The sequence below is a fragment of the Delphinus delphis genome, chromosome 16, assembly GCF_949987515.2.
Source record: "Delphinus delphis chromosome 16, mDelDel1.2, whole genome shotgun sequence".
Classification (NCBI taxonomy): domain Eukaryota; kingdom Metazoa; phylum Chordata; class Mammalia; order Artiodactyla; family Delphinidae; genus Delphinus; species Delphinus delphis.
The window spans coordinates 46,911,047-46,927,258 of NC_082698.1; the positions used below are offsets into that span (position 1 = coordinate 46,911,047).

The following is a 16,212-nucleotide window of genomic DNA, read 5'->3' on the forward strand; positions in this document are numbered from 1 at the left end:
ATAAGAGCCCTGAGGAAGTGCTTACTGGCTCTCCTTCTGGAGGTAGAATCAGGACAGTTTCATGCGAGACTTGCTTAGAATGATCAGACTTCTGTGGCTGAAACACACACTCCAGAGAGAAGGAACTGGGAGCACACAGGAGCAGGGGCTGTACATGCATATGGTTGTGTGTAGCATTAGCAAGAGAGGTCACAGAGGAAACCATGGCCAGTACCATAAAAGGCCTTGAATGTTATAGCAAACTTACTTATACTTACTCATCCCTTCTGAGGAGTAGCTGAGGGCCAGGGTAAGTGACTGGATGCTAAGTAAGACAGCTTTGTCTCCAGGGATTCTGCTCTCTCCCTTCACCCTGGCGATTTGACCTACCACATCCTGGTGAGTCCTTAACCTCTCCCATCCTCCCCTCCTCTCCGCAGTCCAGATCCTGTCCACGGACAGCTGCAGTGGACCCCTCAGCCTCTGGACCCACTTCCCTTCCAGCTACTAGAGTTGATTACACATCAATCCGCCATTTGGGGACCAGTGGACATAGCGGCACTATGAGGATTAGGGTGGGAGCATGGCCGTTCAAAGCAGAGAGGTCCCTGTTCAAATCCCTCATCTTCCACCTATTAAGAGGACCACACAGTACCCAGGCCCAAAGAACCCAGCCCCAGGCACAAATGCCTAACAGGGCACGTGGGGTGATTTCAGGGGCACAAAGTCTGGTCCTCACCATCTAGCAAGTTCATTGAGGGCTCTCAAGCTGGGAACGTTCACAGGAAGTGGTTGGAATTGGGGTACTTAGACTGGCATCACAGAGAAGCATAAGATGTAGAGACAGCCTGGGTTCAGGTCCCAGCCCTGACAGGATTGTGTGGCTCTGGGCAAGGTATTTAACATTTCTGTGCCTTATTTTCTTCATCTGAAAAGCCATGATAAAGGCTTCCCTGCCTCGGGGAATTTGAGAATTAAATGAGATACTGAATATAAAGCACCAACCTCGGGGACAGGTAGTAGGCACCTAAGAAATGAGGACGGTTACTGTGATTGCATTTCTTGGGCGATTTTTAGGATCTTGAGTCTGAACCTCCCAGAAGTCCCCACCGTACACTCTTTAGAACTGTACTAGTATTAAACAGAAACATGGCAGTCAGCAGAGATTTCACTACCCAGTGAACGGTTTTGGAGATCCTACTTACTATGTGCAGGCCCTGAACTAAGCGCTTCACCGCATTCTTATTCCTTTCACCTTATTAAGGTGGCAAAAAATTAACATCCCTAACCCGCTTTGCTGGACCAGTCCCCTGAGGCTCTGAATGTGCCAAAGCTGCACGCTCCTTCTAAGACACACCTGCCTTTCCACAGTTGGAGCTGTCATAGACGGCCTCCTGGGCCCTCCTGGCAGGAAACATCAGGCAGAGCATGTCCCCAGTGGACGGGCCCTGGAGGGATCCTTGGCCCCCCCGGGCCTCGGCCACCCCCTGCCCAACCCCCGGGCCTTGGCAGGGCGAGCGGGACCCGGGCGGCCAGATGCCCTGCATTTCCAGCGGCCTCTTGGTGGCTCCAGCCAGTGGCGCGCATCCCCGACAGGCCCTCCCCGCGCAGAGGGCGGATCCGAGCTCGGAGCCCGCCCGCCCTCTGGGGCCATCGGACCAGCTGGGACCGCGCGCTCCGCCCAGCTCCTCCCGCCCCGCCCTCCTCTCGCCTCCGCCCCGACCGGCTGCCAGCTCCGCTCTGGGATGGGCTGTGCCGCGTGCGCCCCGGCCAGGCGGAGGGACAGTCAGGCCTTCCCGCCCTGGCCCGGTGATTGACCAGCAACGGTTACTGAGCCTCTTAATGGTTCGCTTGGGTGGGAATTAATTCTGAGGTGGAAAAATAATGCATTGAGGTTTACATAGTCCGAGGCAAGCCGTCGGTCCGGAGCCAGGAAAGGCAGCCGAGGGAGCCTCGCTGGTGACGCCAGTGGCCATGGGGGCCCGAGCGGGGCATGAGGGGCAACTGGGCCAGAGGAAGAGAAAAGGGAAGTGGATGACAGCTTGATCGGCCCAGCAATTCCGTCCAGGAGGCGGCAGGAACATGCTGAGCCCAAAGATCAGGCAAGCCAGGAGGGGTAAGTCCAACTTCCTGAGGCGGATCAGGACACAGTGTGCGTGCGTCTGTTGGCCGATGGGCGTGGATAGTCAGCTGGCTGCCACGCTGGGGTCAGATGGGGCAGGCGTTCTGGAGGCATCTGGATGACTGACAGCCCTCTCTAGGGATGCGCCTGGGGTCTGTGGGGGTCACACCTGAGACAGCCAAAGGGCGATGGCCAGCTTATTGCCCCAGTGGGTGTGCAGGCTTCACCCCGTATGCCATGTTTTACAGAGTCCCTGGCTTGCCCAAAGTGACCGGGTGACAACTCTGGTAAAACTTTAGTTTTCTACTAAAAGGGAAATCCTGAATGCTCAAGATTTGCCCTAGCTGCCAAGACAACAGTAGCCCTCACTAGGAAGGGCAATGCCCGGGCTTCTCCAGACAGCCAGGTCCCAGTGAAGGTCTTCATGCTGGCTACCTGGGAGGCTGCTCTGCAGAGCCTGCAGGGGCTGCCACCGGGCTGCAGGAAGCAACCCCTCAGGTAGGCAGGGGCTCCCCCCGGGAGAACTCCCAGGAGGCAGAAGGACCTGGAGTTGTGGGTGTTGGGAGTGTCTAGAGATAAGTAAGAGATGCGAGTCGGGAGAGCCTTGCAGGGGTGATCCTGCAGCCCTGGGCTTGCGCCCCAACCAGGCCGTGGCCCTACAGAATGGCCTGGGGCCTCAGGACAAGTCTTGGGGCTAGGGACAGCATCTCCCTGGACAGCAACTTCTTGACCAGTGCAAGTGTCATTTTAGATGAGAACATCTGTGTTTTAAGAAAATAGAATGTGTCCTTCCATGTGGCCAGTGTTTGTGGAGGGCTGAGCCTCCCTTGTGAGCAAGGAGCACGAGGAGGGTGGTTTGGAGGTGGGTGGAGCTTCTGCCTGGGGAGCTTGGAAACAGTGCTTGCCTCACCCAAGTGTTTGTGTATTTGAGGCAGGAACCCTCCAGGCTCTTGTGAGCTCACGGGCACACACCCATCTCATTAGTACTCTGCAGGCATTTGGATGACTTTCCTGGGCAGGCTGGCCCTCTAGAGTGTAGTCAGAACCCCTCCATGGGGTGCTCGGAATGGGCTGTCACCTGTGGGCCCCAGTGGGCAAAGGAGGACTGTGCATGGCTCTGCTCAGGGGTAGCAGTAGAGCCTGGTGACGATGCAAGGGGTGGGCTGGGCCAGGCTCTCTAAGAGAGCTTGGGTCTCCTCTCCCACTCCTGTCTAAAATGCTGGCCACACTTGGCTATTGAGCGAGCACTCGACGTGTGATTAATCCAAACTGAGAAAAATACACACTAGATTTTGATGACTTGAAAAAAAGAATGTAAAATATCTCAATGATTATTTTACATTGGTCACCTGCTGAAGTGACAATACTTTGGATATATTGGGTTAAATAAAATATGGATTAGAATTCATTTCACCTGTTTTTTCTTTTACTTGCTTCTAATGCAGCTACTAGAACATTTATTATTACATACGTGGCTCACATTATCTTTCTGTTGGATGGGGCTGGTCAGAAAGAAACCAGTGCTTTGCAGAGGGGTCTCAGGAAGCCTGCCTTTGAAATGTCAAACTTCTTAAAAACATTTGTTCTGGGTCAGTGGTTTTCAACCAGGAGCTGTTTTGCCCCTTGGGGGACATTTGTCGATGTCTGGAGACATTTCGGTTGTTCCAACTAAGGAGTGCTACTGGCATCTAGTGGATATAGGCTGGGATGCTGCTAAGCGGGCTGCAATGCAGAGGACGGTCCCCACAACAAAGAATTCTCCAGCTCCACATGTTAACAGTGCTAAGGTTGAGAACCCCTCTAGTAGATGATATTATCTTGTAGGATATGCTAAAAGATAAAGTTTATGGTGCTATATATCAGATATTTATAAGATAATCATTTACCCATAAAAATACATGACCATAAACCATGACAAGGAGTATTCTAAGAGCATAAGAACATATACTACAAATGAAGCTTCCAGAGGAAGCAAGTGGTGCTTGAGTTGTGAGCTGAAGAATGGTGGGGCTACGTAGGCAAAGGGTGGTGGAGGGAGGAGGCCACGTTTCAGGCAGCGATCGGCATGTGCTGATGCTGTGGGAGGGGAGGAGCACACAGGGCCAGGAGGCTGGGGCTGGAGACCAGGTCAGGAGTCAGATCACGCAGGGACATTTCTGTAGGAATACAGGCCAAAATTATGTGTGAATGCCTCTAAGAAATTGGGCTCTGCTCTGGTAGAAGGAAGACCTTTCCTCAAAATTCATCCCCCGCTGCACCTTTTAGGAGTTGGGCAAGCTGCATGTCATAAACCCAGCCTGTCTATAGGATACAGACCACAGACCCTGGTATCCACACACTGCCTTGTCCAGACTGCTCCAGACATACTTACAGACTACACCACCACCTAGGTATAGTGGGTTGAGTGAAAAAGACCTAGGGTCACTTTCTGGAACAGTTCATAAAACCAGCCCCTGCCAGCCGGCTCAGAAGCCTTTGCTGCTCTGCAGATAGGGGTTTCCCAAGGACTCTTCCCCAGGGTCATGTTGGCTGTTAACTCCCTGGAAGGTCCCCATCCAGGCCAGCCCTGAGACAGCCGGCACAGGCTGCCATCATCCTAAAGCTGTCCTGTGGAGGGGGAGATGTCAAGATTGAGAACCTCCCAGGAGAAACTCTACTGTCACTTACCTGCATATAAAACTAAGTTTGGTCAATAATCTGAGCTCAACTTCCAAGAAGTAGTTCGAGGCAGGTGAGGCAGGTGTTGTACACACACACGTATCCCACCCCCCCACACACAGAAGAGGACAATAATAATTTTAAAAAGTAGGGAGGCACCCAAACCAGCTGGAAATGTCTCAAAACAGGCCAGTAAATTCAAACAGTGTGCTTGCTTTTACGTGCATCACACAATGTAGACTGATTTGGGAAAGTGGTCCACATTGGTTCATACCAGCTCACACTAGCCATTGATACTGTGATTCTAGCTTGCTACTGCCTGCTTAGGACCAGTTCAGACTCACCCTAGCTCGTCATGGCCTGTGGAAGCCAGATCAGGCCATTTGGACCCAGGTGTGGTTGACTCTGCCCCACTCAGCTCCTGCCTGACTCCCAGGGTCCTGTCCAGGGAGCCTTTCCTGATGCCACGCCTGGCAAGCTCTAACTCCACTGAGAATTTTTGCCATATTTCCAGAGTGGGAACGGAAGAGACAGGTCACCCCACCCCTGCCAGTTTTCCCGGAAGAAAAATAAGATAAATTTACTAAAACTCCATGAATTTATCACACAGTGGAGCAAGTCACAAGTGCACGTGTTCTGTGACACTGTAAAGATTGCAATTTATTTTTTAAGATAGAAAATAAAAACATAAGACTGGCACCCTCTGTCCTGGGAGCAACGGGGGTAGTTATGCAGGGTGCGGAAAGGCAGCGGAGCCCCAAGCCGTAAGCTCATGCCAGATTCTGTGAGGGGTACTGGGTTCATCCCCATCTGTCCAGGCCATAGTCAGAACAAAGCCCCAAAATACTTGACCCTGACGCTACCCCAGCCTGCTAGGATTGCTCCCTTTCCTGAAATCCACTGACCCAGGGTCTGCTTCTTCAAAGATTTGTGTATTCCCCCAATCTTGACTGAGGCCTCCTCTGTGCCCGTTAGCACTGCCCAAAATAAAGGTTTATTGATTTGGTCTTGCCCTGTTCCACAAGGATAAGGTATGGAAGGCAGCCGTGTTGTTTTACCCCCCAAAGAGCTCTTGACTCTGCCTGTCTCACTCAATCTCATGTTATCATCCCAGCCATCATCATTTCTAACCTGTGGCAATAACACTCTGCCTCACCCCACCCGCTCCCATCCATTCTCCACTCCAAAGCCAGAGCCATCTTTTCAAATATAAATCCAGCCTGTACCCACCTCCGGCCTCCTCCAGCCCCAGCTTGGAATCCTTTGGTTGGCTTCCCCATCGCTCTTTGGGTTAAAATCCTAAGTCCTTACCGTGGCCCGTCAGGCCCCTCTTACAGTCTAGCCACTGGCCAAACCTCCAGCCTCCTCTCACTCTCCAAGCTCCAGCCACACTGGCCTTCTTCCCATTCCTCAACTGTTCCATGGGCCTCCTACCACAGGGCTTTGGCACCCTGTTTCCCCAGCTGGGATGCCTCCTTCTGTCTGTCTGTCTGTCTGCCTGTCTCTCTCTCTCTCTCTCTCTCACACACACACACACACACACACCCCTTAACTCCTATTCACCCTCCAGTTCTCAGTTCAAGTGTCGCCAGCCAAGGAAGTGCTCCCACACACCCCAGTCTAAACTGGGTCCTCTGCTCCGTGCTCTCCTTTCCTTTGTAGCACTTACCTTGGGTTGTAGTTGTACACTCCTGAGTGTGACTGGTGAATAACTGTCACCCCACTAGACTGTGCGCTCCAGGAGAGCAGGGGCCATTTCTGTTTTTGAATATCATTATACCCCAAAGCCAGGCATCTGGTAGGTACTCAGTACATTTATGTTGAATGAATGAATGAATGAGTGAGTGAGTGACTTAATAGCAGAGAAAGCATTAGCCTGGAAGGCTGAAGCACTGTCTCTGGACCTAACTGGTCCAGGTGCTTAGGAAAGTCAGCCCTCCCTTGATTGATTTATATGTTGCAAATACTTGCCCAATTTGTTGCTTGCCCTTTACTTTTATATCAAGGGCTTTTTTCCCCCAGATGTGTATAAGTTTTTAATTTTTAATGCCATCAATCTTATCAATATTTTCTTATAGAGTTTCTGCCTTTGTTTAGAATATTTCAAAATAAAATTGACGTTGCGATTAAGGAGGCTCCTTCTTTTAAAGGAGGTCATTAGCCTGATGAGCAAAGCTCCAGTAGCTTGAGCTATTTTCCTTCAAAGGAGTATCAGTGTCTTAGAAGCCCTGATGGATGTGCCGAGCCTGGTCAATACTTTGGGGATACAGAGAGAAAGCTCTATGAGTGAGATGAAGTACTTTCACTGGCCTTATTTTTCTTGATTTTCCCACAAGTAAGCAAACCAACATTTATTGTGTGCCCTCCGTGCTCCAGGCATTTCCATTGTACTTATTTAATTCTCATGACTACACTATGATGAGGCATCATTATTCCCATTTCAACAGATGTGGAAGGAGAATTGTGGGTACCCTGCCAACAAGTGGTGGAATTCATATTCACGTCTATCCAGTGCTGAGGCCTATGCCCTCTCCCTAACCCAACACAGGGATTCACACTGTCCAAACACCACTGCAGGTGGCCCTGCATGTCTCCAGGAGAGCTATAAATTCTTTGAGTAATAAAATGCAGTGTGATTTTTAAGAAGATGCCCACTGCCTGTGAATACATGAAAATTAGATTTGAAGAACTGTTGGAATATTTAAGGTTGAATTATTGATACAGAGTAGAACGCTAAGCAAATTAAAAGGCAAGCCAATTATGAACTCCAGGGAAAACAAAAAGTGGTGCACAAAATATTACAGTACACTACATAGCTCAACTGGGACTAGCAATTACGTAGTACTAGTAATGCAAATTCTGCATATTGATCCAACTAAAAGTACACTGGGAGGATGGAGTGGGTGCTTATGTGTGATGGGGACAGGAGAGTGAAAGAAATAAAATCCTCATCTCCATAGTTAGAGGTCAATAGGTAACATTGAAAATGGAAAAAATCAAGAAGTGATTCAGCATAAAAACAGACCATACATTAATGGAGCAAAATAGAGAGCCCAGAAATAAACCCATGTGTATGTAGTCAATTAATTTACAGCAAAGGAGCCAGCAATATACAACGGACAGTATATGGAAAGGACAGTCTCTTCAAAAAATGGTGTTGGGAAAGCTGGACAGTCACAAGCAAAAGAATGAAACTGGACCCCTATCTTTCACCATACACAAAAATCAACTCAAAATGGACTAAAGACTTGAAGATAAGACCTGAAACCACAAAACTCCTAGAAGAAAACATATGGGGTAGTCTCTTTGACATCAGTGGTGGCAATCATTTTTTGGATTAGACACAAAAAGCGAAGGAAAGGAAAACAGAAATAAACAAGTGGGCCTACATCAAACTAAAAAGCTTCTGCGTAGCAAAGGGAACCACTAACAAAATTAACAGAAACAGAATGGGAGAAAATATCTCCAAATCATATATCCGATAAGGGGTTAATATCCAAAATATACAAAGAACTCATACAACTCAATAGCGAAAAAGAAACAGATTAAAAAATGGGCAGAAGAACTGAATAGACATTTTTGCAAAAGACGATACACAAATGGCCAAGAGGTACATGAAAATGTGTCAGTAATCATCAGGGAAATGCAAATCAAAGTCCAGATTGAGATGTCACCTCATAACTGTTGGAGTGGCTACTATCGAAAAGACAAGAGATATCAAATATTGGCAAGGATGTGGAGAAAAGGGAGCTCTTGTATACTGTAAATTCGTGCAGTCACTATGAAAAACAGTATGGTGGTTCCTCAAAAACTTAAAAATAGAATTACCATATGACCCAGCAATTCCACTTCTGGGTATATATCGAAAAGAAATGAAAACAGGATCTCAAGAGATATCTGTACTCCCTTGTTTATTGCAGCATTATCCACAATAGCCAAGACATGGAAACAACCTAAGTGTCAATCAGCTGATGAATGGATAAAGAAAATGTTATATATAAAAACATATATATATATGAATAGTTTCCAGCCATGAGGAAGAAGGAAATCCTGCCACTTGTGACAACATGGATGGACCTTGAGGACACTATGCTAAGTGAAATAAGGCACACACAAGACAAATACTGCATGGTATTACTTATATGTAGAATCTAATAACAAAACCAGAAAAAGCAAACTTACAGAAACAAAAAGTAGAAAGTGGTTGCCGGGGCTGGGAGGTGGGGGAAATAGGGAGAAATTGGTAAAAGGGTACAAACTTTCAATTATAAGATGAATAAGATCTGAGGATCTAATGTATAACATGGTAACTATAGTTGATAACCCTGTATTGTATCATTGAAATGTGCTAAGAGAGTAGAACTTAAATGTTCTCGCACACACAAAAAAGATAAATATGTGAGTTGATGCATGTGTTAATTAACTAGATGAGGGTAATCAAGAAAAAGTGAAAGAAAGAAATAGCGATAAATAAACACTATTTGGAAATGTGGAGGTAGGGACTTCCCTGGTGGACCAGTGGTTAAGAATCCACCTGCCAATGCAGGGGACGCGGGTTTGAGCCCTGGTCCGGGAAGATCCCACATGCTGCGGGACAGCTATGCCCGTGTGCCACAGCTACTAAAGCCCGAGCACTCTAGAGCCCACGCGTCGCAACTGCTAAGCCCCCGTGCTGCAACTGCTGAAGCCTGTGCACCTAGGGCCCGTGCTCCGCAACAAGAGAAGCCACCGCAATTAAAAAAAAAAAAAAAAAAGAAAGTGGAGGTAAATACCAAAGGAGCCAACTGAAGTGGCTGCCTCTGGGGGCTGGGGAAGGGAGGGGGTGGGAGAGCAGGAGCCTGCCAGGTCTCACCCTAAAGCTTGCAGGGCTATGTGAGGTGTGGTCAGGAAGTGATAGACTGGAGGTCACCTGAACTCATACCAGTTCACACTGGAAGATTGTTCAGAGGGGAGTTTCTGCTCTTAAGGGGTGACCATGGGATTCATAGGCCTCCTCTGATTGCTTGGTTCTGAATAGTGTGGCCTTCCCGAATATGCCCATGGTCATCCCATGCTGCCCCTGCCCAGGCTTGTCAGGTGCTCTGAGGGCTCCCTAAGACAGACTACCTCTAGGGCCCTGAGAGTGGGACAGCAAAGGGCCAGTAACCTAATTAGGTGATATGGCATCTGCTTTGCCCGAGACGCAGAGAGAATCTAAATTCTCTGAAGAATTTAGACCCAGAGGCACATGCACTTGGCCAACTGTGAGCCTGCTACGCAGGAAGGCAGTGAAGGGACCAGGTGATGCGGCAGGGAGAACAGACCCATCCCACATCCAGGTAGGGCTCTCAGCAGGGGAGTGATGTGTCTGGACAGAGCATTAGACAGTGGTGCTGGCTGCGCTGTGGGCAGTGGGTCTACAGAGAGTGACCCTGAGGGCAGGGAGAAAAGAGAGAGATGTTCAGTAAATGCTGTGGGATTGATGGTGTTTCCTATCTGCCATCCGAAGAGGGCGTGAGGGGACAGCAGGACCGTTGTCAGAGCACATCTACTGAGAGCATTCAGCCGCTGCCAGGCAGGTTCCCCTGCTTCTGGACACACCCCAGCCCTAGACTACCAGTCCATCTGCTGCCACCGAGGCTCTTGTGCTAGGAGATGAAGGTGGAAGTCTGTGTCCAGTGAACCCAGGCCTCCTCCCTCCTGCCTCTCCTCCCAGATACCAGCTGATGGGAAAACTGAGTTCTTCCATGGGAGATACCCAGAGTCCATAACCCAGCACTCTTAGACACTCAGGATATAAGGCACTTCCGGATGCTGGGCTCCAAGAACTCCAGGCTGGACTTTCGGCCCCAGAGAATTGAAGATTTGGCCATGACCTTCATATCTGCAGACACGAATAAATGATTTATTTGCAAGACAGGCCTGAACTGGGTTAGACCTAGGCCGGGAGAGCTGCCTTGGGCTCCCGCAACCAAGGCAGCCAGGGACCTGCCTGACTGCTGAAATCATCAACAGCCTCCATGATTACCTAACCAAGGGTGGAGAATGTATTGATCTAAGCTAATGACCCGTAGGCAGGCAGAAATGAAATTTATAATCAATATTGAATTACATCGACTCCACTGATCCCTGGCTCCTGGTGAATGGCTTGCTAATCCGAACAGGAGCAGAGGCAGCAAACCTAGGGCCAGCTGCTCCCAGACGAGGTCCAATAGAGGGAATAGAGGCCTCCCAAGGCCTCAGCCTGCAGCAAAGAGAAACAGTACTCACCACCGTTCATTCTTTCAGTGCTTCTCTGTTTACAAAGCACTTTCAAAGTGTCATTCATTTCTTCCTCACCATGGTCTAGGAAGTGGATAAGATTTGTATTTTGCTCTCATTTTATGTGGAAACCTGGGGCTCCAAGAGGCTAAGGAGCCTCCAAATCCTGTGCCCTTTCCATGACCTCAGTTGGCCTCTCACTCCCACCACCAAACTAGGAAAAGTAGGAAAACTACATTCCGTGTTTCCTGCTCCTACTTGCGCTCCTCTGATTACAGGAGTGGAATCAGTGATCTTGTGCCCTTAAACCTTTCATCATGTGGAAACAGGCCATGGGTAGGAGAAATCCTGCTGGCAGATTTCTTCCAGCCCAGGAAGATCATCTGTAGAGGCACAAGGTCTCTTGGATTTGATCTGTCCCATCTTCTTTGAACTTGAGGATTCCTGTCTTACATCCACTCATTCATTCAGCAAGCATTTGAGAGGCTCTCTGCTACGTTCCAGGAATCAAGCATGAGGAGGGCACCCTCTCTGGCCATGAGAAGCTCACAGATCAACACAGAGATTTGAGAGGCACGTGTCCGGCCAGAAGTGTGTGCCATCTGTGGGGTGGCATGATGGATGGCAGTCAAGCCCCTGCTTTGGGAACCTGCTAGAGGAGTCTTCACATAGTAGGAAATGGCTGCACCAACACTTCAAGCGTGTCAGGGCTCATCAGGCGGGCAAGCACAGAGGTGCAGCTGCCTGGCACAAAGTGGCCTTTGTGGGGACCAGTCGTTGATCTGGAAAGAGTGGGGTGTGTGGTATGAGTGGGAAGTGAAGCTGGAGACCTGACTGCACACAGGCTCACCGAGGCCGTCTCATCTTCCCGACTTCATACCCATGTCGATGATGGCTAAAGCATAGCCTCTTCGAAGGAGTTGCAGCAAGAGGGATCCCACCATGGCAGGATGGTTGGAGGTCCAGCCTGTGGATAGAGGTTAGGTGATGTCGATCAGGCTTGTCCTTCTCAAAGAAAGGGGTTTTTCATTAGTCTTGGTAGGAAGGGGTTAGGGTTTGGTCTGTTCTAGGGCAGGGACATGGGTCCTGTGAGAGTCAGAGTTAAGAGCCTGGGAGCCAGACTTTCTGGGTTTAACCCCATGCTCTCTCATCCTGCGTGTCTTCCTGTTCCATCTGCTGGGCGCACCCTTTCTCCCTCCCAGCCTTCCATAGTGTAGGGGAGGAAAAACTTTTCCTCTACCCTCTTAAGTTCTGCACCTGAGGCCTGCTGATTAAATTGCTAAAAGATTAACAGGAGAAAAGACATATAAATTTTATTGATAGTTTTAAGTGTATGGGCAGGTGCTTTATAGAAAAGAGGCAGTTAAACTCAGGGTCAGTAAACTGTGGGAAGGTGACGAGGAAAAGTATGGTAGATAAGGGTTGTTTAGTAAGGTTCATTATGCAGACTCAAGTCGTCTCCTGATGATAAGAATCTCATTCTCCTTTTCCTGGTACAGGAGTTGCAAGGCACCTTTACAAAGGGAAATTTATGCCCTGCTTTTGAGCAGAAAGGGGGAGGGAAAAGAGCTCTTCCTGTGTGCTGTTTCTCAGTTGCCTTCAGCTCAAAATAATCAATATGCCAAAGTGGCATATTTGGGGGTGGCATAACCTGGTCCCTTTTAACAGCTTACTCCATTCTTTCAGCCAGCTTCAGCCTCACTTCTGGCCTCCCAACCTCCCAGCCTGACTTCCTTGCTGCTGCCTTCACGCTCTCATTTCCCCTTATATGTGCCGAGATGACAGACTCTTGTATTCGGATGTCTCTGTTCTCCCTTTACTTGTACCATGGCAGGCATGTGCCTTTCGTTTCCATACCCCAGTGGCTTGCACAGGGTGGACACCCAGGAGGCCCTATAAGCCCCATGAATGCATAAAAGAATACTGGATCCAGTTGCACCCGGGGGTTCACACTGCATGGAAGTGCAGGTCAAGCAGTTTGGGGGGTGCCCTGCCTCCTGCACCCCCTCGCTGAAGACCAGCACCAGCTGAGTCAGGAAACAGACCCAGGAAGAGCCAATAAAAATAATGGTAAAGAAAGTGATCTTTTATATTGATGTTTTGAAAGCATTAAAATAATCATTTTGGAAAAAATCCAAACTTTCTAGACTCCCTCAGAGTTATATTAAAATTAATCCTTTTTACTTAAGGGGGGGTGGTAGGTTTCCCCTTTGTCCTTCACCTTTCAGGCCCCTAAGTGAGACCCATTAGGAGCGCCTGGCTGATTCTCTAGACCCCTCAGATGGGGGACTTAGCAAAGAACAGATGACCAAGTGGAGCCCAGAAAGAAGCTAAGTAACTAAACAAAATTTTTAAAGGTAGGGGGCACTCAGGAGCCATCCTGTAATAAATCATCTGAGGCCCATGCAGTGCTCCCAGGACAGCACAGGAACCTGGCGAGGCCCCCTTGCCCTTAGCTGCAAATTGCATTAACTTCATGAAACCGGCTCGTCCGGCCCCCTGCAGAGTGCCCCTTCCATTACCTCACCTCTCTCTTCTCCATTAATCTTTCTGCCTCAATACTTATCCTTTAAATCAGTTCAGCTCTGAGAGCCATCTTGCTCCTTCCCCAGCCCGGCTTTAAAATCCCTTTGATTTTATAAATCAATTGTGTTTTAGTTCAAGTGCGGCCACTCCTCCACGCTCTCGGGGCTGCACTAACAGAGCTACAGATGGAAAAACAGGGTGCCGATGCCCCAGCAGGTGCCAGGGCCAGTGCTGCCACAGCGTGGTCGTAAGGCCCTGAAAACGGTCAGGTGCGCTAGGTGTGTATCTCCTAAATAGACCCTGAGATGAGCAGTGTATGTGGTAATTTCGTAAGCAGGTGCTCCCAAGGGACACCAGTGAGGGGTGGCAGCGGGGGAGCAGCACCGGGACGGGGAGAGCCAAGCTGGGGTGCAAAGCCAGTAAAGGAGGGGTCTCAGCCTGAGCCCCAGGGAGACTCTGAACGTGAATTGCACCTCTTTATCCCTCCAAGTGGTGTCCAACTAGAAACAAGGCTGCAGGGGCTTTCAGGCTCCCATATGCATGAGTCTTTGGCCAAGGGCTGTGGGGCGAGGGGGGGATGTAAATTCCTGGGCACTTCCAGTTCTCCCACTGCCAGCTCAGAATGGCTCCAATAACCCAAGGACAGACTTCAAAACAGGCCAGCAGCCCTGAAAAACCACCCGGGGTAAGTTGTTGGAAGTAAGGGCGCATAAAGACAGGAAAAAGGAATCAAGGGAATTTGGGCAGAGCTCTGACATGTTCCACTGTGTAAGGTATCTTTAATGTGTTCTCAGCCATTTCCAAGATGCGGCAGCTGCCAGGTATTCTCGTTGAAACACTGGGGGAGTGAATGACCTGCACACCCTTGCTGAGCCCCTCCTTATGCGAGATGGGGTGAAGCAGACGGGCTGGAGTAGACCCAGGCCCAGTGGAGGGGCTCATCTACAGAGAGGGGGCCCCCGACCTGATCCCATAGAAGGTCCACAGGTGGGCCTGGGCCATGCTTCCATGAAGCGTCATCTGTTCAGCCTGGAAGCTCCGAGTAGGCAGAGGCTAGGCATCTCTTTGTGTTGTGGTCCACAGCCCAGCGCAGTGCTTGTTGCAGATAAATATGCATAAACATTTATCAAACTTGTGATATTTTAATTGCTATTTTAGATCTCCTGAGGGGATTTAGCTCCATTCCAAAAGAGCTCTCTCTTTTAAAGTTTTTATTTTAATTTATGTAAGCAATGCATGTATAAAACCACAATACTACAGCCCCATCCTCCCCTTCATGACCAAAGTCACCGTTACAGGTGTGACATGTTCCTTCTATGCAAATGTATGTACCCACTGAATATACTTTGTGAATATACCTCTTGTTTAAGGGGTTGTGTTTTTCTTCCCTTTTTATATAGTTTTATAATTTGTGTATTTTTCTGCTATTTGCTCTCTTCTACCGCTATAATAGAACTTAAGTAAATATTAAAGCAGAAAAGGGGAGATGGAAAGGTTGGGGATACATCTTCTTAAGGGTGGTCAGGAAGTCCTCACTGAGAAAATGGCATTTGAATAAAGAGCAAAGGGGCTGAGAGGAAGCCCTATGGGGCCAGGGATGGCAGGTGCAGAGCCAGGAGGCCGGTGCATGCTGGCCTGTTTGAGGAACAGCAGAGGCCAGTGTGGCCAAGAGCAGGGAAGTGCAAGCAGGTCCGAGAGGCCACATGGCCAGGTCCCAAGGACCCTTGGAGGCTGTAGTGATGGCTCCTACTTTTACTCTGAGTGAGAGGGGGAGTCCTTCAGGGTTTTCATAGGGAAGTCACATGGTCTAACTCCCATCTTTAAAAACTGTCTCTGGCTGCCCTGTTAAGAAACTGCACTGGGGGGATGGCAGAGGGCAGACTAGAGAAGAGGCTGTAGCAGTAACTCAAGTGAGGAATGATGGTGGCTGGGAATAGGCATGTCTGATAGTGTTTCCATTGACTGAGATGGGGGAAACAATGAGAGGAGTAGGTTTGGGGGTCGGGAAAGACCAGGAGTTGAGCTTTGCCATGAGATGCTGGAGGTGGATGGTGTGATGGCCGCCTGGGTCTGGGGTTCAGGGCTGAGCTCTGCACAGGTGCCTTCCACACATCGATGGTGTTTTAATCCATGAGATGGAAGGAGATCACCGAGACAGTGAGTGTGGACAGAAGTAGAGTCCAAGGACTAGCCCCTGGTGCTGGACTTTAAGAGGTGGGGATGATGAGACTGAGAGTAGTAGCCAGTGAAGAAGGGGAGAGGCAGGAGAGAGTGGTCTTGGAAGCCAAGGGTAAAAATGGTCACAGAGGCAGGAAGGACCAACTGGGGTCAGGTGGTGTAAGGGGAAGGAATGGATGGGCTGACTTGACCTTGGATTAAGCACTGTGAGGGTCATTGGTGGCCTTGATAAGAGCAGTTTTGGTGGTGCAGAGGTAGGGGAAGGCTGACAGGGTGGGATCAAAAGAGAACAGGAAGCAGTTAGGGATGATGAAAAAATTCTAGAAATGAATGGTGGTGATGGTTACATAGCAATGTGAATGTACTTAAAGCCACAGTAAACTGTACACTTAAAAATGGTTAAAATGGTTGACTTTATGTTAAGTGTATTTTACTACAATAAAAAAGGAGAATCGGAGAGGAATTGGAAAGAGTGAAGACACCTCTTCTGAGGTGTTCGTTGAAGAGGG

General features: G+C 49.1%; 1 protein-coding gene across 1 annotated transcript in view; it reads left to right on the forward strand.

Moving 5' to 3' along the window:
- Positions 1 to 1,729: 1,729 nt before the first annotated feature.
- ARHGAP22 (Rho GTPase activating protein 22) overlaps positions 1,730 to 16,212 on the forward strand; it is a 167,983-nt gene continuing 153,500 nt past the window's right edge. Inside the window, exon 1 of the mRNA XM_060034653.1 lies at positions 1,730 to 2,095. Within this exon, the coding sequence (XP_059890636.1) occupies positions 2,062 to 2,095 (34 nt within the window). The 5' untranslated portion in view covers positions 1,730 to 2,061. The remainder of the gene's footprint in view (positions 2,096 to 16,212) is intronic.